Source organism: Motacilla alba, chromosome 17, assembly GCF_015832195.1.
Source record: "Motacilla alba alba isolate MOTALB_02 chromosome 17, Motacilla_alba_V1.0_pri, whole genome shotgun sequence".
In the NCBI taxonomy this organism is placed as follows: domain Eukaryota; kingdom Metazoa; phylum Chordata; class Aves; order Passeriformes; family Motacillidae; genus Motacilla; species Motacilla alba.
The window spans coordinates 6848617-6871860 of record NC_052032.1 but is presented as its reverse complement, the minus strand read 5'-3'; the positions used below and the strand labels follow the sequence as shown (position 1 = coordinate 6871860).

Below are 23244 nucleotides of genomic sequence, written 5' to 3'. Positions count from 1 at the left end.
CTACAGTTGCTCATTTTCTCTTCCCTGAGGGTGGCTGAGGAACAGAAGTGGTGTCACCGTGGTGATGCTCCCCGAGCCCCAGCGTGGCCGGGAGCCTCCGGGCTGGGCTGGGCTGGCAGGGAATCCACAGGGTGCATGTGGAGGAGGAATATTTGTTTCTTCCCCTGTAAAGAGTCTTTTAAGCCTCATTTAAAGATGAAATAGGGCTGAGCTGGCAGAGACAGCACTGGGGATTGTGTCTGGGGAGAAGTTGGGGGCTTGGGGTAAGAGGGAGGGAGAAGATGATCAAAGCAAACTGTGTGGTAAAACCAGGAGGAGAGAGCAGCTGTGGGACCCGAGGAAGAGAAGGTAGAAAAAGTGACTGGGGGAAAATACCCAGCAAGTCCCTGAAGCAGAGCAAGCCCTGTCCTGAGCAGCAGAGAGGTGACAAACCATGGTAGCCAGCACAGAGGCACTATCAAACAGGCTGGCGAGTGACACACTGCAGGGATTAATACTTAATAAATGTCACTGGCTTCCTGACAGCTCCTCTGCTTTGGCCTCTTACAGCAAACCAGCAAAACCCTCCAAATAAACCATGAGGAGCAGGTGATCTCAGCTGCCAGGGGTGACCTGTCCCTCCTCCTGCTGGTGCCACTCGGGGGACAGGCAGCTGGGCTGTGCTGGCTGCAGACCCCCCTGCCCCACCCTGCCCTGGGGATGCTGCCAGCTGCAGGGCAGGGGACAAACCAACCCAGCTGCTGCTACAGGAGCCCCCCAGCATCCCTCCCTCCACCCCCTGACCCTCCTTGAGCACCCACCCTGAATTTACAAGCTGCTTTCCTTTCTCTGCTGCGCCCCTGCTGCCAAGGAGGTGTGCAGCTCTGGGATGGGCCCCCACCTGTGTCATCGTGCCTCAGTTTCCCCAGGCACAGGCTCTCACTTTGAGGCCCAAGATGAAGGACACCTTGCAGATGACAGGAATTATTCACTGTTGCTTTTTTTATAGGTCCTCTAAAGAGTTTCTCTCGTCTCACAGCCCAATCCCTCAAGGATGCTTATGGGATCTATTCCAGGCAGATGCTGAAATCCAGCTCCTGTTTCCCCATCAGTCGCTCTAGGCCTGTCCTCAGGCTATTTAACATTGAAGGAACAGGAATTACCCCCAGAGGTTTATATCCCCACCCCACTGTCCTGTCTTCAGCAGAGTCCATGCCAGAGACCCCAGAGGTACAAAATCCTGGGCAAGACAGTTTGTAGCTTATTAAATTTCATCCTGGCAAGCACCACTGCTGTTCCAGTTTGTGCCCACTGGCGTTGGAGATCCTGCTGAACTCCACGTTCGCTCCTGTGAATCTCCATGGCAGGGCACCCTGCAGCTCTGCCTGCTCTTGGTTTGGAAGGTACCCTCCTCTAACTGCATTGAATGGCTCCTGTTTTGGTGCTGCAGGGGCCAATTTGTGCCCCCAGCCACCTCCTCTACCTCAGTCAGTGCTTTGTATGCCTCTGCCATGCCTTCCTTGTCTTCACCTCTATCCCATCCCCTCTTCTTCTAAAACTAAATAGCCTTAAGTCTTTTTAATCTCTTCTCATGGATTATTGATACTATTTGTTGCAATTCTTTGGATCTTTTCCATTTCTGCTCTCTGCTGGCAGGGATGATGGGGTGATGAGCAGACTCTGCTGAAGGTGAAGTTTATAAAGTCACAGCAGCTCTGCCACCTCTCCCTGCTCTGTCCAAACCCACTCGCTTTGGGAAGGGGCAGCTCCTGCCCATCACATTCCCTGCTCCTGGACCTCCCTGCAGCAGTGCCAGGCTGCTTCCATGTGTTTTATCTCTCAGGAAGAGCCCCCATCCAGCAGCAGAAGGATCTGGGGTTTTCTCTGGGTTTTGTTGCAGCAGTTGAGATCCGCAGTCGCGTTTCGCAGCCCTGGCTCCTTTTTGAGTTCTGGACTGCTCAGCTACTGCTGGGACTCACAAAATTGTTCTGAGTCCCCCCAGGCCTTGTTGCTGCATGGTCCAGAGCCTCTCTGGACCCCCCAGACACAGAGGTGCTGCTGCTGCTCCCCATGGTCCCTTAGCAGCATCCCTGTGTAACAGACAGCGATCGCGTTCCCCTTCCTGACTCCTCCAGCTCTCTCCCAGCACATCCACAGCCTCAGCAGCTCCTTGTGTTTGCAAATCCAAACCCACCAGGGGGTGATGCAGGCAGTGCACAGGCTCCTGTTTAGCTGGGGAGGTGGCCCAATTTATACAGAATTATTTGTGTCCAAGGGCTGGCAGGCAGGGCTCCCCACTGTGTCCTGCTCTTGGGGGTCTCAGAGGAAGAAAACCCCTTTGCCAAAGGGTTCTCCCCACTCATCCAGCTCACCTGGACAGTTAATAGTTAAGTATTATTATTAGTTTAAATATTATTAGTTAAATCAGTTCTTTTTTGTTTTTTTTTGTTTTTTTGTTTGTTTTTTTTTTTTTTTTTTGTTATTGGAAGGCAACCAGGCTGAATCCCTGATTTTATCCCTTGGGTTTCCTTCAGGTTTGGCTTTTACTGCTTTTTTTTTTTTTTTTTCTGAAGGGTTATCTTACTCCTGTTTCAGCCACAAGGAAATGAGTCTTGATGTCCATCTGAAACGTGCTGCATGCTGGGTTTTCTGCCATCCTGACCACAGCAGGGTCAATTTTATCAGAGGCTGAGATAAACCCTGCCCACCTTTATTTAAGCTGGGGAGAAAACAGGATTTGGTCCCATGCTAATTGTACTGAAAGTTGAGAGTTTTTTTTTTTTTACTCTTTTCTTATTCCTTGGTTAACTCCAGCTGCCCCCTAAGCATGCAGGAACCATCCCCCAAACAGCAGAGCCTGCAGGGAAGCACTGAGGGCCAAAACAAGGGAACAAAGCTGCTAAGAGCAGATTGCTGAGATGGGGCTGCCAAAGAATTGAGAAGCTCCAGCTCCTGCAGTGGGACCCCCCCAGCCCAGCTAAGCAGGATCTCAGCTGACAAGGAAATCAGCATTTCATGGAGCTGAAGGTCACCCTTGGGCCAGCTGTGGGGGGACAGAGAGCAGCCACCGTGGTCACCATGGTGCTGGAAATGTCATGTCCAGCCAGAGCATTTGTTTTGCTCTCCTATTGTCTGTTGTGCTAAAGAAAGCTTTGTTGGCAAATAGACTTCATGGGAAGTTTATCTCCCTGCTGCTGACTTTGTGCAAAACAAAACAAAAAAATAAAAAAAAAAGAAAGAAAGAAAGTAATAATAAAAAAGAATCCAACATAAATTCCCAGGAGGAATCAGGAGGTCAAGTTTAAAAATAAAATAAAATAAAGGAAGGAAGAAAAAAACTACACCAAACAACACATCAGCACCAGCTGGAGGATGAAGAGAAGTGCTGTGGGCTGAGGAATAATGGTTTGAAGCTTGCATCGTTATCAGAGGGACGTGCCCCACATTTCCAGTGCTCTCTGAAATGTACCAGGGCTTGTGCAGCATGATGGGAGCAACGTGGGGGTCAGTCAGTCCCTCCTGCAAGACCAGGAGGGCCGAAATGAAGATTTGCATGAGGCATTGCAGCCTGTCACCCTGCACCAGAGAGACCTTGGAGGGGCTGGGTGAGAATCACGGTTCATGTTCATACCTGTGCTCATTAATGAGGTCCAGAGGTGTCTGTGCCTCTCCTGTCTAATTGCAAAGGTGAAAGAGCCATTTTGCAAGAGGGGAAACTGAGGCACACAGAGGCTGGCCGTGCCCAAGTTACCTTTTTGCACTGAAGGCAAACACGTTGCACATCCCTGTGCTGGTGCCCCTCTCTGTTCAGAGGCAGGCTGCCTTTCCCAAGGATGGATCTCCTGCAGCCCTCAGGATTCAGCACATCTCCCTTCTGACCTGCCAGGGGCTCCTTTGTTCCCTGCTGGGCTCCCCAGGTGGATTTGCCAACACAGCTCATTCCTGCCCTGCGAGACCTCTGCTATTTCAGAGCAGGCTGCCTGCAGCTCCCCCAGGTTTCTCTCCTCCATCCTTCCCGCAGCTGCTGGCAGCTGTACAGACCGTGTGGAGCTTCAGCAACATGGCCAGGTGACATTTTGGCTTGGGCACAAGGTCTCCCCACCTGGGATTGGCAGGGAGGGGAAATCTAGGCTGTCACATCCAATTACATTTTTTCCCTGGGTGACCTTTGTTTCCATAACACAATTTTTATTATTTGACTTTGTAATATTGATTTTGATTTCCTTTTTTGATTCATTTTCCTTTCACTCTTTCCTGCAGGGAGTGACTTGGTTCACCTTCAGCATCTGCTTGCTCTGTAGCGTGAGGCAGGAAGGGTCACTTGTCCATGGAAAATGACCTGGAAGAAAAACAAGGTTTTAAAGAAGGCTTGTGTATGAGCTAGGCTTGCTTCTGGTGCTCTAAATTGGGCCCCTCCATCCTGTCCTTCCTGAACAGCCCTTGGCTTTGTGGTGAGTTGTCTCCCTCATCCAGAGGTGGATGGGAACTGCATTGCAATGAAGCAGCTCTGCGTGTGGAGCTCCTCCAGTCTTTGCTGGCAGCAGGAGCAGCAAGACCACCTTCTGCTTGGAAGGGAGAGTTTTCCACAGAAATGTGTCCCTGTCCTTGTGCTCCATCTTCAGCAGTGACCAGTAATGATGCTTCAGAGGAAGGAGGAATCCAGTTGCAGCAGGCAGAGTCTACATTTCCCCCAGTCCTGGGGTGTCCAGCAGCCTGTGCTGCGAGGTGACAAACTTCCCTCTCCCCTGCTTGCTCAGTGCCCAGAGGTCTGTGATGCAGTGTGGCACCAGGTGATGTCCCAGCCATCCAAAGGGGATGGGTTTGGGACCATCTGTGTCTCTGGGAAGGTGCCCTCACTATCTGCAAGTGGAAAGGACTGCCCCAGATGTCCTGTTCCTTCCTCTGAAAGGAGCAGGGTCTTCCCTCCAGTTCTGTCCTCAGCAACGCAAACTCCAGAGCCAGAAGGGTCAGGGCAGGATTCAGAGACCCTGCTCAGAGCTGCTTTTACTCTTCAGGGACATCACAGATGGACCATGATGTGGTCAGCAAAGTCAGCAGCTGAGCTCCAGCCATGCACAGCAAAGATCTTTATTCAATTATCTGCCACGATGCCAATAAAGCCCAGGAGGATGAGCCATCGATGTGAACCTCCACGTGTGGGGGGTGAAAGGACAGCCAGACGTCTGTCTGACCACTGAGAAGTGCTGACAGAAACACCTGGGAGTGCCAGACACCTCGTTAGCCAGTGTATCTTCTGCTGGTGATTCACATGCTTTTGTTTCTACTGTGAAATATAATCCCCAGTAGAGGGAAAGATTAAACCAGAGAAAGAACCTTTACAGCCTTTTCTCCTTCCACCCTCACCTTCCTAATTACTTTAAATGTACAAAGGGCTTGTCATAAACTGTTTAATCTCTCTCTCAGTTTTTCTTTTTAATAATCCCAGGGCCTGGGGTTTTTCTCAGCATTCTCCTCAGATCCACCTCATCCTCCTGAGACAGCGTGAGGCCAATAATTTTTTTCCCTATTTACTTCTTTTCACAAAGACTAAGAAAAAGACATCCAAAAGCTTTACTTTAAGCTGCCACTTTAACAGATATATGTGAAAGTGCAATTTATTTATTTTTTGATTAATCCCCCAGTCCCAGTGACCTGAGTTTCTGCCCTGCTGCCCACCTGGCTGTTGGTGTTTTACAGATGGGGAGCCCTGAAACGTTGAGTGACCCACCCCAGACATCCAATGGCTTTGTAGGTCTTGGACTGGAGATTCGCCTGGGGAGCAAAACAAAACAACAACCCAAAGGTCTGTCACCAAGCAGGGAAGGGACCAAGGTGTTTCAAGGTTGGGATGTTGCAACAGGACAAGGGGTAATGGCTATAAACTGAAAGAGGGTCAATTAAATTACATATAAGGAAGGAATTCTTTACAATGAGGGTGGGGAGGCCCTGGCACAGGGTACCCAGAGATGCTGGACAGGCTTGGAGCACCCTGGGATAGTGAGAGGTGTCCCTACTCATTTCAGGGGGTTTGGAACTAAATGACATTAAAGGCTCCCTTCCAACCCTGCCCATTCTATGATTCCATCACTCCTCGCCCACCTGCAGGCAGAGGACAGCGTGCACCTGAGGGATGACCACTGCCGGGCTCTCTCCTCTTCCTCCTGGCTGGGGCTGGCTGGTGGGGGGAGCCGGGGGGGCCCCCAGCCCCATGTGCCGGCAGATGCTGCCCTCTAGAGCCAGCACCCAAATCTCGCCTTTTTTCAAGGGAAAAAGCTGCGAGAAAGCGAGTCCTGACAATCCAGACAGTCAGAATGGGAGAACCAGTGGAAACTCCCCCCGGGGTGAGAGCTCTCAGGGGGACCAGCCCCACGGCCACAGGGGATGCGCAGGGGAGCCTTGACAATCTGCCCAGACCATCAGCTCTAAAAAGAAAAATAAAAATGAATAAAAATTAAATAAAAATAACCATAACATAACAACAACAACAACAACAACAACAACAACAACAACAACAACAATAATAATAATAATAATAATAATAATAATAATAATAATAATAATAATAATAATAATAATAATAATGATAACTACTTGTCTCTCACTCCAGCACAAAGGGCACCAGGGTCTGGCACACAGCTGGGACCACCAGCCAGGTACCATCAGCTGCTGTGCCCAAAAAACCTAAACACTGAGCCTTCCTCCAGGAGGTGGAAGTGGGGATTTGCCCAAAGTCAGCTCTCCCATTTGGCCTTTTTGCCTTTTTTTTTTTTCCTCATATGAACTTTGATGCTGATTGTATTAGTGTATTTTCCAGGGGACTGTCACAGAGCTCTGTCCCTTTCTGAGTCTCTCACCCAGAGAGATCTCTCCTCAGGAGATCACTCCTCTGAGTCTCTTATCCAGAGTGTGTCCCCCATGATTGTGCTGTCTTCTTCCCCAAACAATTCCTCTCCTCCACCACTTACTTCCTATTTTTTCCACCCCTGAAGACCTCAGAGGAGTTGCAGCCATTAACAGGAGATGATAATCTTGCCCTTCAGCTTTAGTTGCTTCCAATAAATATTTTTTTCACCATTTCCCAGAGGCAAAATTTTCCACCCCGCAGACTGAGCAGGGGTGAGGCACATCGGGTCACTGTGGTGTGTTTGCCACTTGGGCTGAGTGTTTGTCACACTGGAAAAGGTTTTTCAGTGAGTTTTGGAGCCTTAATCAAACTGCAACTATGCTGAGCAGTGATGTTATCAAGGCCAGAGCTGGTGCAGAAGGCATTTGGCTAAACTGCATTTCCCTAAATCATTTCCCTGTTAAAATAATTTCCCAGTTATTCCATGCTACTAAAACCCACCCGGACAGCTTTTTTTGGGGGGGTGAATGGCCTCTGCCCCCTGGGATTTCCGCAGGGACAGACACAGCAGGACCTGAGCCCTGATCCCACAGACGGGAGGGGACCAGGAGAGCAGGGCTGGGATGGGAGCAGCCGGGATTGGGGCTGAGCCTCACTAGAGGGCAGGAGCGCTCTTTAACTGCGCAGCTCGGGCCTCGCTGGCGCTTCTTGCACAATTTCCCCCGTGCAGTGGGTCACTTGCCCAGCTCAGTGACTCAGCGCAGGAAATGACCCTGTGGGGCTGCAGTTTGTGGCTGCTGGCCATCCCTAGGTGCTCCAGAGAGGGGTTCCACCATCTACTGAGCCTCTCCTGCCAGGGAGTTTCTCCCCGTTGAAGAAATATTTGGAGAAGGAGGCTCCAGATGTTGCCCCCACATCTGGCACGTCTCTGGCTGTAAGGTGAACTTTAGCACTGCGCTCTCATCCATAACAAAGCGGGTACCCAACGTATTCTTCATTTCTTCTTCCTGATGTAGCATCAGCACCTGAAAAATTGGCTCTTTGTGGGGTGTTCCAGCACTGCTCCCTCTTGAAGGCAACCAGCTACTGCCATCCCTTTCCCTGGATCCAAATGTGCTGCAAGAACCATCCCTGTGGGTCTCACACTGCTCTGTAACAGCCTGGAAAGTGACATCTCTCTTCACAGATCTCCTCCTGCTCTCCTGGCCACAGCTCTGCCCTTCACAACACGCTCAGATAGACACAATCAGCTCTGAGGTGTTTTTCCCCAGCTGACTCCAGGGGATATTTAGAAGCATTGGGTTTTCCCAGCGTTGTGAGTTCCATCTTAATGCAGAAACCACAAGAGAAACTCCAGCATCCCCCGGAAGGCAACACATCATGGGCACAACGGGGCTTTTTATATCAGAGACTATGAAAAGACCTTCCAATTTAGTAGCTGTTCTGTTCATATCTCACATTATTGCACACACGCTCCTTCTCCCTTGCCCAAGTCTGAAAACGGGAGGGTGTAAGAATAGCAGCTTGTTACTTCATCTGTCTGCTTCCTGTGTGTACTCCCAGTCGGGTCTGCTCTCATTAGCATCACCCTCTGCAGCTCCTTGTTACTACTGCTCACTAATACCAGTGAGTCAGCACAGCTCAGCCTGGCTGCAGCAGCCACCATTTACATCTGTGTGAGCCAGAGGAAAGCCTCCACCTAAATCTTTCTTCTTTTTTTTTTTTTTTATTGGATTTATTAAGCAAATGCACTCAGGAGCTCTCCACAAGCCTCTCAACGAAAAAAAATTAATGAGAGAAAAATGTATACTCTGCCTCTCAGACATTTCCTGCTGTACCTTCTGCCCAGCCCTGGGTGTGTGAGATGTTTAAACAGGCTCATGAAGTCACTTTCAAAGTTGTGTGGAAAGCTTACAGAAATAGCAGCCTTGTGAATGATTCATTTGATAAGGGAAGTAAACAACCTCTGACAGCTCACCAGGCTTCAGATTTATTGGCCCATAAGACAGGGCTACCTGTAAGTCATTGTTGAGATGTTTGTCCCTAATAAAGTTGTAGAAATGAGTTCATTTTCAAATAGGACCATAATTATTTTATTATTGCCGGGAGCCCTCTCCCCGGGCTCTGCTGTCACTTCCCTGTGGAGTGAAGCCACTTGTCCCCAGGGAGCTGCCACTGCTCTCTGGGCTCAGATTAAAGCCAGAGTGCAGGCTGGGGTGGCAGGCACGGAGCTGAGGGTGTCAGGGAGCAGGAGCAGGATCACAGCACTGGCTCTGGCTGCTCTGGGCCTTCCAGCAGCCCTGCTGGGCAGCCTGGGCTCACACGTGGCCCGACCATGGATTTGGGGTGTCTGTGGATGCTGTGAGGATGCTCCGAGGCAGCAGCACTGGTGTCCTGTTGCAGTCAGCTTTGCACAAATGCCACCTTTGCTCCCTTTTTATAGGATCACAGAATCATTGAGGTTGGAAAACACCTCCAGTATCATCAAGTCCAACCTTCTTGTGAGTACCACCACGCCCACTAACCCATTTCTATTCATTTTTTGAACACTTCCAGGGACAGTGAGACCACCACTGCCCTGGGCAGCCTGTTCCAATGCTTAACCACTCTTTCCATGAAGAAATTTTTCCTAATATCCAATCTGAACCTTCTGACATAACTGGAAGCTGTTTCCCCTTGTTCTGTTGCTGGCTGCCTGGGAGAAGAGGCTGACCCTCATGTTGCCACAACCTTCTTTCGGACAGTTGTAGAGAGCACATTGTAATTGATTAGTTTTAATTTTGCTGCTGATTGCTCCAGAAGAAAGGTTCTGCCATGGCAGTGATTTTGGAAAAAGGCAGAACCTGTGAGGCCTGAGGAGATGCTGAAGGGTCAGGAGCATCAGCAGGACATCCCTGGACAGCTCAGGATGGGGGTCCCCGCTCCTTCCAGCCGTGAATCCCAAGGATTGCATTTTGGGGGGGAAACCACCTGGGTTCCTAGGAAAAGACTGAAGGAGTTGGGGCTGTTCAGCCTCAGAAAGAGACCACAATAATGTGTGTAAGTATTTAAAAAGGGGATGTCAAGAAGATACAGCCAGGCTCTTCCCGGTGGTGCCAACCATTCGGTCACAAGGAAACGGACAGAAACTGATGCACACCAAGTTCCACCTGGACACAAGGAAGGACTTCCTGCCCGTGCAATGAGCACACCGTGGAAAAGAGACAAGCAAGGGTGTGGAGTGTCCCTCCCCAGAGGTATCCCAGCCCCATCTGGTCGCAGCCCTGTGCCGTGTGCTGACATGACCCTCCTGGAGCAGGAGGTTGGACCCGCTGCGGTCCCTCCCAGCCAGACATGTCCCTGGATCCTGATGCCCATCCTGGGATTCTGATCTTCATCCCTGGATCCTGATGTCCATCCCAGTATTCTGATCCCATCCCGAGATCCTGATGCCCATCCGGGGATCCCAGTGCCCATGCCGGGATTCCATCCCTCGATTCCGATGCCCATCCCTCCATCCCGATGCCCATGCCAGGATCCCGATGCCACCCCGGTGTTCCATCCCTCGATCCCGATGCCCATGCCAGGAACCTGATGCCCATCCCTCGACCCTGATGCCCATCCCAGGATCGCGATGCCCATGCCAGGAACCTGATGCCCATCCCTCGATCCCGATGCCCATCCCAGGATCCCGATGCCCACCCCGATGTTCCATCCCTCGACCCCGATGCCCACCCTGGGATTCCATCCCTCGATCCCGATGCCCATCCCAGGATCGCGATGCCCATCCCAGGATCCCGATGCCCACCCCGCTATTCCATCCCTGCTTCCCGATGCCCACCCGGCTGTTCCATCCCTGCTTCCCAGTGCCCATCCCGGGATTCCGGTGCCGCGGGAGTTCCGTGCCCGCCCCGCCGCCGGCCCCGCCCCGCGGTTCCCTTTGTGGCCGGGAGGCGGCGCCGGGCGCCGGGCGTGCGCGGCGGGAGCCCCGGGCCGCCCCTTCCCGTCGCGGCCCGCGGAGCGGGCAGGGGGCGGGCGCAGCTCCACGGCCGCCGCTGGAGCCGCTCCCGCATCGCGCCCGGCAGCAGCGGGAGCCCGGCAGCCCCTCGGCCGGCTCCGTGCGCCGCCGGGCCTGAGCGCCGAGCGCCGGCTCCGACATGTCCGGCAAGATCGAGAAAGCAGGTGAGCGCCGGAGGCCCGCGGGCAGCGCGGGAGGGGGGGACGCGCCGGGGCGGCCGCGCTCGCCGCCCGCCCCGCGGAGCCGCCGCGGCCCGCGGAGCCGCCGGAGCAGCCGCGGCCGCCGGGGGTGCGGGAGCCGCGGGAGCTGCCGGCGGTGCCGCGGGCCTGGCGCGGCCCGGCGGGGCGGGGGGAGCCGGGCAGGGACCCCCGCGCCCGGCGAGCTTCCCCCGGGGGCTCCTGACAGCGCGGGCGGCCAGCGGGGCCCGGGCCGGGGCTGGGCCCGGGGCCGTGGGGGATGCTCTGCGCGTCCCCCCGGCGGCTGCTCCGGCGGTGCCCGAGCGCCGTTTGGCTCGGGCTTTGTGTCTCCTCCGCGTTTTCCTTTTTCCTCGCTGTTTTCCTCTTTTTCCCCCTGGTTCCTTTATTTTAATTTTTGTGTTCTCGCACCCGTTCCGTCCTTGCCGTGCAGCCGAGCATCAGCGCAGCCGGGCGCTGCAGCGCTTTGGGGCCTACGCGCGATGATTAATTTCAACTTCTCCCAACTTTTCCTCTCCTGGTGTTTGTGCAGGATGAGAAAAGATGAGTCCGTGGGCAAATGTCAGAAGGAACTTGCAGGTTTTTCCCTCCCTCTTCCCCTCTGCCTGGGGTGCTCACCAGAGCCAGAGCCAGGGGAGGCTGCTGAGGTTCCTCCAGCTCTCACAAGCACGGATCATATTGTCTCTCTGTGCTTCTGGAGTCGTGCCTGGTTCTCAGTTGTCACTTTAGATGGTTGAATGACCCTGTTTTTCTCTGTAGTGGGAGTAGTACGCTTAAAGATTCAATTAGTGTTGTGCAAATCAAGCAGCGAAGTTACGTAGTTTAATTATGCCGCATTTAATTAGCAGAGGAAAAATCGATGCTGTTTTGTATATTTCATTGCGGGGGAATAGCTGGGCTGTCTCCTCCTGGGGAACGCAGGGCAGCAGCCCGAGCAGGGCGGTGCGGAGCATCCAGGCTTCCCAGGACAGCAGCCGGGGATGCAGGAAGGATGCCTGGTTCCAAGGAGTGCGGTCGGTAGCATCGCCTTCTGGCTGTGCTCATCCCACCCTGGTGTGCTCCGTGCGTTCTGCTCGGCCCCGGGGGATGAGCAGCCTGCCAGCCGCTTCTCCGTGCAGCACCTCAGCGTGCTTCCAGCTCTTCGCGCTCGCTCGCTGTCTAACAAGTGTGCGCCGCATCGGGGGACAAATGTTACTCCAGAAGTATCGCAGGTTAATCCCGTGCGCCGTCTCTTTCAGAGTATCCCAGCGTAGCTTTGCTCCTGCTGAGCTTTTCCGTGCTTGTCCCTTACTCCAGCGAGCAGGGAAGGTGTTAGCAGAGTACACAGACCTCGGGCCAGCTCTGGAATAATTGCCACTTGTTTATGCTGGAGGTGAATTTGGCTTGGGATTTAGTAACTGTAGACAGTAATTACAGACGTATAAATAAGTGATCACGTTTTGTTTATTCGTGTGCAGTAAATAACCCTGGGAGAATAGTAAATAGAGCTCCACACCAGAGAGGCAGCGTGAGGAGCTCAGGCACAGGAAGATTACTCTGGAGACACACACAAACTCAGCACGGTTCCATAAACAATAGAACAGAGAGGCCAAGAAATACCATATAAATATAAATACCATATAAAATGCCATATAAAATACCATATAATAGCAATAAAATACCATATAAAAGTCATACTCTGCACAACCTAGAGACCAGCCTCACTGAGCTCCCACTGAAGAGTTCTAGGATCATGCAAGATCCATCCCCAGGTCAGTGCTGTGAGTGTGCAGGTGGAAGATGCAGTGGGAGAAGCCTTGATCCGGGGACATTTGTTCCAGTGGAAGTCTATCACAGTGATGATTTGCTGAACAAGAGAAACTGTAAATCTGGGAATCTGTCATCTTTCAACTGCTTGTACTTTTATTTCTTTAGGAAGGATATTAAAAAAAAAAAAAATCCAGTCCAAATATAAATGGGAAGAGAAGAGACAAGAAAGGAGGGCTGGGAGCCAGCTGTTCCAGAGCAGGACTGTCTCCATCTCTGCTTCTGAGTGTTTGAACTTCTGATTGACACAAACAGTTTGGTTAATAGCGTCACCGAATAAACACAGCCTGTAACACCACAGCCACTCAGGGGTAATGTTTGTCCAAACGTGTACAGTAGCAGAACAAAGGATACAGGCTCATGAAACAAATGCTGTGAGGTCCAAGGTCTGTGCATTCGTGTACCTATGAATTTATTTTTCTTACAGGGATAGAAATTCATGCTTTATGTAATAAATAAAATAGATTATTGCCTGGTCACAGGCCATGGTGACAAAATTTGGAGTGGGCTTTGGTTTGACTCGTGTGTCCATCTAGACAGGCTGCTGGAAAAATGTGTGACCCCTTGCAGGGTTAGACCCCCAGAGACCCTCACACATCTGCTCCCTGGGTCCTTAACTGAAACACCTTGTTGGCACTCAATAAAAAACAATAATAAATGATTAGAGATAACAGCTTCCATCCTGTCCATGAGGGAAGAGCAGACAAGGCTCCCTCTGGAGCCTCTCAGTGCTGCTGTTTAATCAACAGAAGGGTCACTGTAGAGCAATTCAGAGCTCTGCTTTGGAGTGAAGGGCAGACATCTGGTAGTGGAGAGGAAGATGGTATATTTGGGGTTTGCTAGTTTAGAGCCCCTGCTTTGTTAGACTCCCACCAGGAGACTTCCAGACGCTTTTTCCACAGCAGAACCCTCCTTGGCTTGAAGAGAAGGAATGGCCCTTGGCTTCTCTTTACTCCAGAACGGTGGCTTTCTGTCTTCACTTTCAGAAAATATTTGCTCTCTCCCGTTTTGATGCGAAATCCAAAATAGAGATGCCAAGAAAGAGCAGAGAAGGTCACGGATTCTGCTTTGGTTTCCTGTTACCATGGCGATGCACGAATTCCTGTTTTTATTTACCTGATGGATTACGTGCTGCAGGGAATTCAGCTACTCTGCATCATTCAGGGAGAGTAAGGGAGGAATTAGACACCGTCAGCTCTGAAGCAAAAGCTTGTCATGAAACAAGTCCAAAGTGCCCTTTTATTAAAACCAAAGAACATATGGGTGCCATATTTTGAAGGTTTATTCCACTTTGTGTTTTCACTCTTAGTCTTGTTATTTCTTTCAGGGTTCTCATTTCCCATGTGAACTTACTTTTCCAATAGCTGCCTGCTAAAGGTTGTTTGAGAGAGCTGTTTCAGGTGTTAGCTACTGGAGTGCAGGCAGTCATCTCTATTCTGCTCAGGACTCAACGGGATGTGTTTATTCCCAGCAGACCAAAAACACTGTTGGCTTTACCTTTTACTCATAAGCACTTGCCTGATAAGCAAATTCACCTCAAATTCTCACCCTTTAGTGTTGGTGGGATAAACATCTAGGGTAATTCCAGGAGAATTCTGTTCTTAAGAAAATGACAAAATTGAAGAAGCAATTCAGGAGGTGACATTATTCCCATCTTTGTAGGAATTTAATGTTCTATCTGGAGTCCTTCATGCCATTTTATGTGATCCTGAATTGTTCATCTGCGGATGTTTTTGTACAAATGTGAAATTTCCTGGAGATTTTGTTTTTGCAGAGGGTATATTTTGAGCTGTCATCATGTCTTGGATCATTTTATGGAAATTAGCCTGCCTGTTTTATATACCTGCACAGTTGTATGCAGTTTCTCTTTGTCTGTCATGCTGAGGTGGGTTAGTAGGCAGGGCTCTCTCAGTTCTGTTGTACATTCACAGCTGTACCATATTTCTCAGTACTCAGTGAGGGGTTTCAGGTTAGAAAATGTTGCAGTTGACCAGCTTAAGTGCTTCTCTGCTGGTGGTTTTCAAGCAAAGTAGGAGTTACCTGCAAATCTGAAAATTAGACCCTTCAAAAAACTTACCTCTCAACCCCAAAGGCGGTTCAGTTCCAATTCTTCATTAGTCAGGCTTTTAGCACCTCCTGTTTCCTCCTGTGTGCTGCTCCCATAGAGACATCCCACGTGTGTTTTACTGTGACTTCTTCAAGCAGCATCAACCATTCAGGCTGGTTTTGTGTAGAGGTGAAACACAGATACAGGATGATCACTGGTTTTTACAAAATGGCACAAGGAGCAGAATTTGGCATCTTTTGTAAGCCATTGTAGGTTGACAGGTGGTGTGTTCCAAAATGCAGCCTGTGGGATAACTGCTGCAGGATTGAGATGGTCTTAGCAGTTGTAAGAAGGAAGTGGGCAAGGAGTGGAGAAAGAAGACAGCTGAAGGCTACTGGAATGTGAAGCAGCTGGGTTGTGCCTTAGTGAAAATCAGAAACTGGAAACAATTGCTAAATTTATTTTCTGTGTAAGCCATCGTTTTCCTTGAACCACAGTGACTAAATATATCTCTTGGTTGTGATTTTTATGTGGTGGTAACTCACTGGCTCTTGCTAACCTCCTGACAGGCAGAGAGAGGAGTGGAAGTTCACTGTCAGTCAAGATTGTAAAACAAATATCCCTCATTTAGATCTCTTGATTCACTTGTGTGACTCTGCTTGCTGCAATGTGTTACCTGAGTGGAAGAAACCTGGGTGTTTGTTCCTAGGGAAGGGAGTCAATCTGTAACTCCTCTTTCAGGTTTCCCTGGGGTTTTGTTCATATTTTTGGAAGTTTCGAATTGCAGTTGATGCTCTGGTAACTCTATTGTAGGTGCAGGTAGGGTCTAATGCAAAGGTGTGGTCTTTTTTTTTTTTTTTAAATATACATTAAGACCTTATTTATTCCAAAGTGGAAAGCCTGCGGGTAGAATTGGCAAAATGAGCTTTGCTGTTGACTTACAAATCCTTGGAAGGGAGAGCATTCCATCCAGAATCTTAACAGCATTTGAACTGCTAGTGAAGGAACACAAGGAGTTAACTTTCCAGACTTCATTTTAAAGAAGCTGGAGAGATGTTGTCCCTTCCTTGGCAGAGGCATTTGATGGCTAATCAGGTTTAATTCCATCACTCAACCATTTGTGTGTATTATAGGCAGCTCTCAGTTGAGCTAGTGGGAGCTGGAGTTGTTTGTTACCGTAGCACCCAGTTTGGAAGATCCCTTGTACCCATGCAAAGGTAAGATGATAAAGAACATTCTCTGTCTTTGTGCCAGATAAAACACCTGAAACTATGTTGTATATTAAAAATAACAAATTACATGTCAGAATTACAGGTAAGGTGATTTAATAGCCTCCTTTCTCTCTCCCCCTCCTCACCACACCCATCATTTTGCATAGTTTGAATACATGTAGTGGATATAACTTGTTCAGTTTTACAAAGCATATGGTCACAACATTTTTTCTGCTGGAACTCGGGATTTGGGATCTTTTGCTAGTTTGGGAAGCTCTTGTCCTCTGTGTACTGTTGTTTAGCATGAAATGAATCCTTCCAGCTTGTATTCTGCCTATAGAGACATTGCATTATCTGGAGAAAAATCCTATGCGTGGAGAAGGGTCCTTCAGCTTCTCAGATTTGTGACAGAATAGGCTTTTCTCTCTGAAAAGAATTGAAAATTTGTTATGCTGTAAGTGCCTGAATACTTGAAAAATTCTGCTTTGGAGTTGCATTTTTCCTTTTTGTTTATTAGCATATGACTGTGGGATTCAGCCAGTGTCGTAGAAAGAGTATTAAAATCACATAGCTATTGCAAGGATATTAGCTTTGTTATTTGTAATTTTTTTTCTAAATAACTAAAATTTAGTTACAGTTGAGAAATATTGTAGAACACAATGGGATGAGGGGATGGTAAGGGAGAACAGTGTGTCATTCTTGGGGCTTGAAATCAGGAAAAGGGAGAACAGGTTGAAGGAAAACAAGATTTATTTTCTTTGCAAGTTTGAATTTGCAGCCCCAGCACTCCAAGGTGTATAAAAAGGTGGCCAGAGAAGGAAAAAGGGGCATGTTGATGGAATGGGTTGAAAGATGAGAAAATTGAGAGGATGCCCAACCCACCAGCGATGGGAGAGGAGGGAGCAGGGGCTGAGTTGCGTGCGAGGAGAGCAGAGAGGAGACAAGACTGATGGCAGAGGGGGAAATCGGGCAAGGAGGACGTTCCCAACGGCTTTCATGGAGTCTGTTCCAAGGCAAAGAGACAGAAGATGAATTTCAGCAATCCGGAAAAGCTGCAGGAATCCTGCAGGTTGGGACGTGCTGCCAAAGGAATGTTCTGCAGTTGTGCTGTTCACGTTTTACTGCATCCTGACAAATTACAGCTTTATTCCCTGACCCACAGCATCCACTCTTAAAAATACATTTCCAATCTCTTCTTCAGGTGTCTGACACTGGCAGTGACAGAGCAAACAATTTCATCTGTGCAAGAGAGAAATTATGTCCTCACATGTTCTGTGAAGCAGCCGGAGGAGGCTGATGGATCACATTATTGATCTGCTTTTATTTGGGTTGCATATTTCAGTGGAAGCTCTCCAGCTTGGAAACAGTCTCTTCATGTTAAATCCCTTTGCTGTTTGAGCTGCTAGCACAGCTCACCTTCTGTGGGGTTTGTAAGATGATGTTTCCTTGTGAGAGCAAAGGAGAAGTGAGTAGAGACAAGCAGAGGGAAAAGCCTGTATCAGAGTGTTCACTTGGTGCTGTGGGAGGTACAATATTCACAGTATTTGGGAGGACTGGTTCTCCTACACCTCCTTTCTATTGTATCATATTAAGGAAAGTATCTAAAAGATCTGAGAATTGATAAGAGCTATAGTCTAAATAATTTTTTTGTTCCCATTTTATACCCACTCCGAGCACAGGTGGCACTGAAGAAGAGGTTTCTTTATTATAGAAATGAGGCTTTTGGAATTGAAAGAAACCACATGTTTTGTATTATCTTACTTTACCTGGGTGACAGTGTCTGCTGCTTTGGGTAGAGTTTTTCTGGTGCCATGAAAATCCTGTGCACTTTGTGATGTAAGTTAACATCTTGGCATGGCCACAGTTCCTCTGAGGAAATCCTAATCCATTATTCTGCCCAGGGAGAGAGGTTAAAGCTTGCTTGCACTCTCATGCTCTCATTCTTTCTCTCTGAAGGCTTCATGGGGGGATGCCCTTTGTTGAGTACTTAACATATTCACTGAACCAGTCCCATTTATATTCTAAACAAGATCTTTAATTTCATCCCTGACGTGTACAAAATCATGGGCTTTGAAAGGAAATTTTCTTTTTTAGGCTTCTGGAAAGAAAGGAAAAAAATCAGTGGAGGTTAAAATCAAAGAATAGTTACTCACAGCTGGTAAGGTTGAAGGAAGCAGATAGTGCAGCTTGGTTGGTTGATTAAACCTTGATAGAATTTTACTGGGAGACTGAATAAATAGTTCTGTATCCATTCAGCTGTGCTTTGCAGGGAGTCTTTAATAATTGAAATGGGAACCAAAACAAGTGTGTTCCGAATGTACAGCACATATTGTTTTATCCCTTACCTTTTGATGGGTTTTTTTGGGTCCTGTCTGTGCTGCCCAAGAGGTTCTACAGTAGCCTCAGGAATTAATTCCATATTTAGAAAGTTTCCTTTACAAACCAAACATCACAAAGGGCACCCAGGGAGATCAATATTGCAGTTCTGGTTGTAGAGTACATTCCAATCAATTCTGGAGAGCAGAACTCTGTGAATCCATCTGACAGTGGGTTCAGTTAGCAGGACAATATTTTTTAAGCACAGTTTTTCTTGGGTGTTTTATGATCCTTTCAGTTGTGCTCTAACTGTATTAACTTTGTCAATTTGAGCATTTTGCCTTTTTTTTTTGTCCCTTTTTAATGCTTAATGCAGCCTTGCATTTCACAGTTGACAGTGATGTGTGCTGCAGCTTTCATGTACAAGAAAATGAAACATCCCTTTTTGGATATATATTTTCCATCTTAATTTTTTTAAACCTACATTTTCTACTTTTCTCAGTAGAATTATATATAAGAATAATGCATTTGAGGAACTAGGGAATTCTGCCAAAAGGTTTAGTTAGAACTCATCTGTGAATTTACAGGGATTTGCAGAAAATGTAGAGCACTGGTTTGTGCAGGGGGTGGTTTGTTTGTATAAATACCCTTCAAAGGTCACATGAAATCAGATGTTAAGGCTGATGCCAGATCTTTGACAGAGCATGGTAAGAGCAGTGCAGGGATTGAGTTCAACTTTTACTGCTTGGGATTGCTTCTCCAGAGCTGCTGTGTGAGAAAAAATCATGGTACCCACAAAACTTGTGCCTCTGAAAGTCACATGACTTAAAAAAACCCATAATCTTGTATCATTATAAGCAATACCTAGAACATAACTGAAAAATTGAGGTGGGGAGTTTCTGTGTTTCAGCTTAGTTTTTCTGTTCTTTTTATGTGTGTAGCTGTTCGCTCTTTGTCGTTGGAATCAGTGGCCCTTGTGTCCCCTGCTCTGTCTGGGATGTTGTTTTACAGGAGAAACACTTTGAAACATTGTGGAACCACCCTGTTAAAATGATGGAGTGAACTTAAGGAATGGTGTTTAAAGTACATGAGCTAGCACTCTCAACTCTGGCCAGTTTTGTGATATTCAGGTGCACAAAATCCCTTTAAGAAGAACCAGTGAGTCTTCATGCATAACTTGGCACATCTCTCAGAGATAAGTTTGCTCCTTGTCTGCACCTCTCTTCCTTAATCTGTAACATCCTTACATGAGGCAGTGTGATAGCTCATCCTCTGTTACAACTCTCAGACTTACTGGCCAATTTCTGTCAAACTTTGTGGAGGAATGGATACTGAAATTTATTTAAATTTCTGCACATTTTCTGAAGAAGGCTGAGGAGATCAAAGAGGCTTCAGATAGGGCCTTCATTATGGCAAAATTGAAAACGTAGCTGTCCCATGTTTGTAGCCATTTGGCTACCAATGACTTGTGAATGGCCTAGAATGGAGGATGCCAAGGAAAAGCAAAATCTTTGGGGATAAAAGCAAGTATGTGTGTTTTGGAGACAGTTCAGAGGAGCCAGTCGAGGGCAGTGAAGGGTGGGTTGCCAATAAAGGCCTGGTAACAATTGCAGGCAAAGAAACATTTAAAATCCATGCCAAGAGAGAATTTGTTCTTGTTAACTCTCTGTGCTTATTTCCAGGTAGCCTTTAAACAAAGACGGTTTTGTTCCTGTGTGTCTTGGGTGAAAGCACTTGTATAAATTCCCTAAATATTCATTGGCAGCACTTACTCTTAGATTTTATCCTGAAATACAACCTGCTTCTTTAGACCTCAAATGTGAGGTGTGTGTTTCACTCAGAGGGCTCCCTGGAGACATCAGGTGCACCACAAGTGGTACCCAGGAGAATTTCCCTGAGCTTCCATTTGGCTGGCATCCTGGTGAGTGCCAGACTCCAAGATCCAAACCCTCTTTTACCCTGGGCAGAGGAATTGATCTCTAAATCCTGAGGGTCTTTTGGCAACAAGGTGTGTAGGAGTGTTAGTAACACTAAAAAGGATGTTGCCAGGTTGTTGATTGCCCATGTCGTTCTTTGGATACTTCTCAATTCTGTAAGGACTTGGGACTGGTATAAATAATTGTACCTAAGGTTAGAACCATTGGTTATTCACTCTGTTGGAGCTCCACTGGTAATGTCACCAAAAAATTCCCCCATCAACTGTGGGCACAACTGCTTCTGAAATCATTCCCAGCGTGCATGATCTGTTAATGTGGCTGTGGATCAACATCCTGATCCAAGTCTGTGATCCCTGCAAAACCCCCTTCTCAGCCATGCTACCAGGCATGTCCTGTGAGAGGGCTCAGATTTTCCACTGAAGGAGAGGTCAGGCCTTGGAATAAGCTGCCCAGGGAAGTGGTGGAGTCGCTGTCTCTGGAAGGGTTCAGGAGATGTCTGGATGTGGCTCTTGGGAATGTGGTTTTGGGGAGATTATGGCTGACAGTTGGATCAGATCATCTTGAAGGACTCTTCCAGCCTTGATGCTCCTGTGGTTCTGACAGCTAACAGGCTGTTAGTTTTATCATTACTGTTAATTTGTTTTTACCATTTAATTCTTTTCAGATGAGATAATTCACATCTAAAAGCTTTGGCAACATAGTACACTAAGTTTCAAATATTATCATAATGGAAAAGAGTCATACTAGAAATATTAGTACCCAGTTGTATACATTTAATGAAATTGTTATTCATAGCTTTTATGTCCAAAACAGTAACACTGGTTTGTGTTGATGCTGCGTGCTCTGATCTTAACCTTTGGGATGATAACAAAGCAAAAAAAACTGGCTCCTCCCTCAATCCTTTGCCCTTGAAGGAGCCGTTTAGTTAAATTCCTTAATATTTTTGCAGCTGTGGTTGTGGTTTATTAACTGATGCTGCCTTGAAGAACAGTCTGTGTCTGCAGCAAAGTTTTCATTACTCATCTGTCAATACTTGCAGAGTAAAACAAATGGGTCTGAGCAGAGGTTTCTCCTCTTCAGTCTTAACAGTTTCTTTCCCTCCATCCCTGCTATTCTACCCAAGAGAGGGTAGAGAATAGTTGTGAGGCAGTGAGTGCAGTTGTACTCTATGGGATAGGAAGGTCTGGCCTGCTTTGTCTGTCAGGATTATTTTAAGCCATGATGTTTAGAATTTATTAAATGAACTAGAGGGAATTAAAAACATCTCCTTTTCCCAAAATATTCTCACTTCTACAGCTGTGAAATGCCTTTTATCCTGATTCATACCAACTGAAGAATTTCCTGAATTTCTCTTTTGCAGTTGGTAAAATATGATTTTGGGCCAGTTTAACAATTTGCTTGTCAGGAGAAATCCGGGTGAGTTTGGTTTGGTTTTGTTTTGTTTTAACATAGTCCTCAAAATTGAAAATCAGATAACCCAAGACTATTACATCTGTGTTTACTGATGCAAACTACAAGTTCTGCAGTAATTGCTTTGGCCTTTGGGTGAAATGCAGGAGGCAGTTAATCTGCCTGGGTTTTTGTGGGGGTATTTCTGCATGATTACTGCAGATGCAGAGCACATCTAATTTGGAAGGCTCTACAGAACAGGGATGTCACCTCTGGGAGGTGATGGGCATGAATTTTGTGCTGGTGAGTGGAAGGAACTGGAGGAACTGCTGTGATTGAGCAGTGGATAGAAAATGCCCTGGTGTCCCAGGGCAGAGCTGAAGGATGAACTATAATAAGTAGGGGAGAAGCACTTGCAGAATGCAGGGGTCTGACTCACTTGACCACATGCTTCTCTTGAGTTTCACACTTGGCTGTGACAAATATCAAAGGGAGTAGCAGCCAGGCTAGTGAGCAAGTGTGCTGAGAGCAGAGGTCTGTGCTGACCTCCCTCTGTGTGTGTGGTTTGGGGTGAAATACCAGAGTCCTTGTCTCCTTCTCCTGTTTTGCAGGGTGGTTTTGCTTAATTCTATCCTACTTCAGAAAATCAGAGTGGTGTGAAACCTCACATGGCAGTTCCCTGGGCATGAAGGTGTAAAGAACTAACCCCAGCCCAGTAAAGGTGACTCATAACTGGAGCACTCTGTACCTAAATGATGTTGGCTGGCAAATTGGGGTTTGTTTTCTTAACACATGGAGCTGCCATCAACTGCATTTTAAAATCTGTCCAGTGGGAGACTGCTCTGAGAGTGGAAGGAACCTAAACCTCTGCCAGACCTAGCTGCAAGCATAGAGGACCTAGTTTGGAGATAAAAACTGATTAGTGGGTAATTCCCCCAGAATGAATAATCTCTGCCTTAAAAGATGAGTTGCAGATGGTTTTGGATGAGAGAGGGAGAGAGATCAGGTTTTAAATGTCATTCTTTCAGTAACCTGAATCTCCTGACCTTACGTGACACTGTAGAGATGATTTCAGCCGAGTAAGACCAGGAGGAGAGGCTGGCTGGGGATGTGTGGCCAGTGCTTCCTGCCTCGGGCTGACCCTGAACCCCAGTGTTATATTTACCCGGTAGTTTGAGAGGTCTTTCACTCCACAAGGTCAAGGAAAGCTTCCAAAATAGAGGGAAGAGCCATTTGTAACTCCCCAAGTGAGGATTAGTATCTGACAGGACTTCTTGAACTGTTTTCAGATTAGTTATGTGTTCACTGATCTTTCACCTTTACAAAGGTAACAGTACTTGTGTGTTTGCCTGTCCTTGACTGGAAAGGCTGCAGAAAACAAAACTGAAACTTAAAACTAGGTTAAGGACTATTATGAGCAAGCTGTGTCAATAAGGGCCATCATTTTGTGTAGCTGTGAAGCTTTTCAAATTACTCCAGCGAGACTCTCTTTACAAATGCTTTTGTATTTTGTCTGTTGACTCA

At 47.7% G+C, this 23244-nt stretch overlaps 1 protein-coding gene across 8 annotated transcripts in view; it reads left to right on the top strand.

The window, feature by feature from the left end:
* Positions 1-10759: 10759 nt before the first annotated feature.
* The window catches only part of RAPGEF1 (Rap guanine nucleotide exchange factor 1), an 84325-nt gene continuing 71840 nt past the window's right edge, over positions 10760-23244 (top strand). For 3 of the 8 annotated variants that reach the window (XM_038155903.1, XM_038155904.1, XM_038155902.1), the window contains exon 1: positions 10761-10984. In XM_038155903.1, coding sequence (XP_038011831.1) covers positions 10960-10984 — 25 coding nt within the window. In that variant the 5' untranslated portion in view covers positions 10761-10959. Of the gene's footprint in view, positions 10985-23244 lie in introns of all 8 variants that reach the window. The other 5 variants (XM_038155901.1, XM_038155900.1, XM_038155906.1 and 2 more) reach the window with 3 other exon arrangements.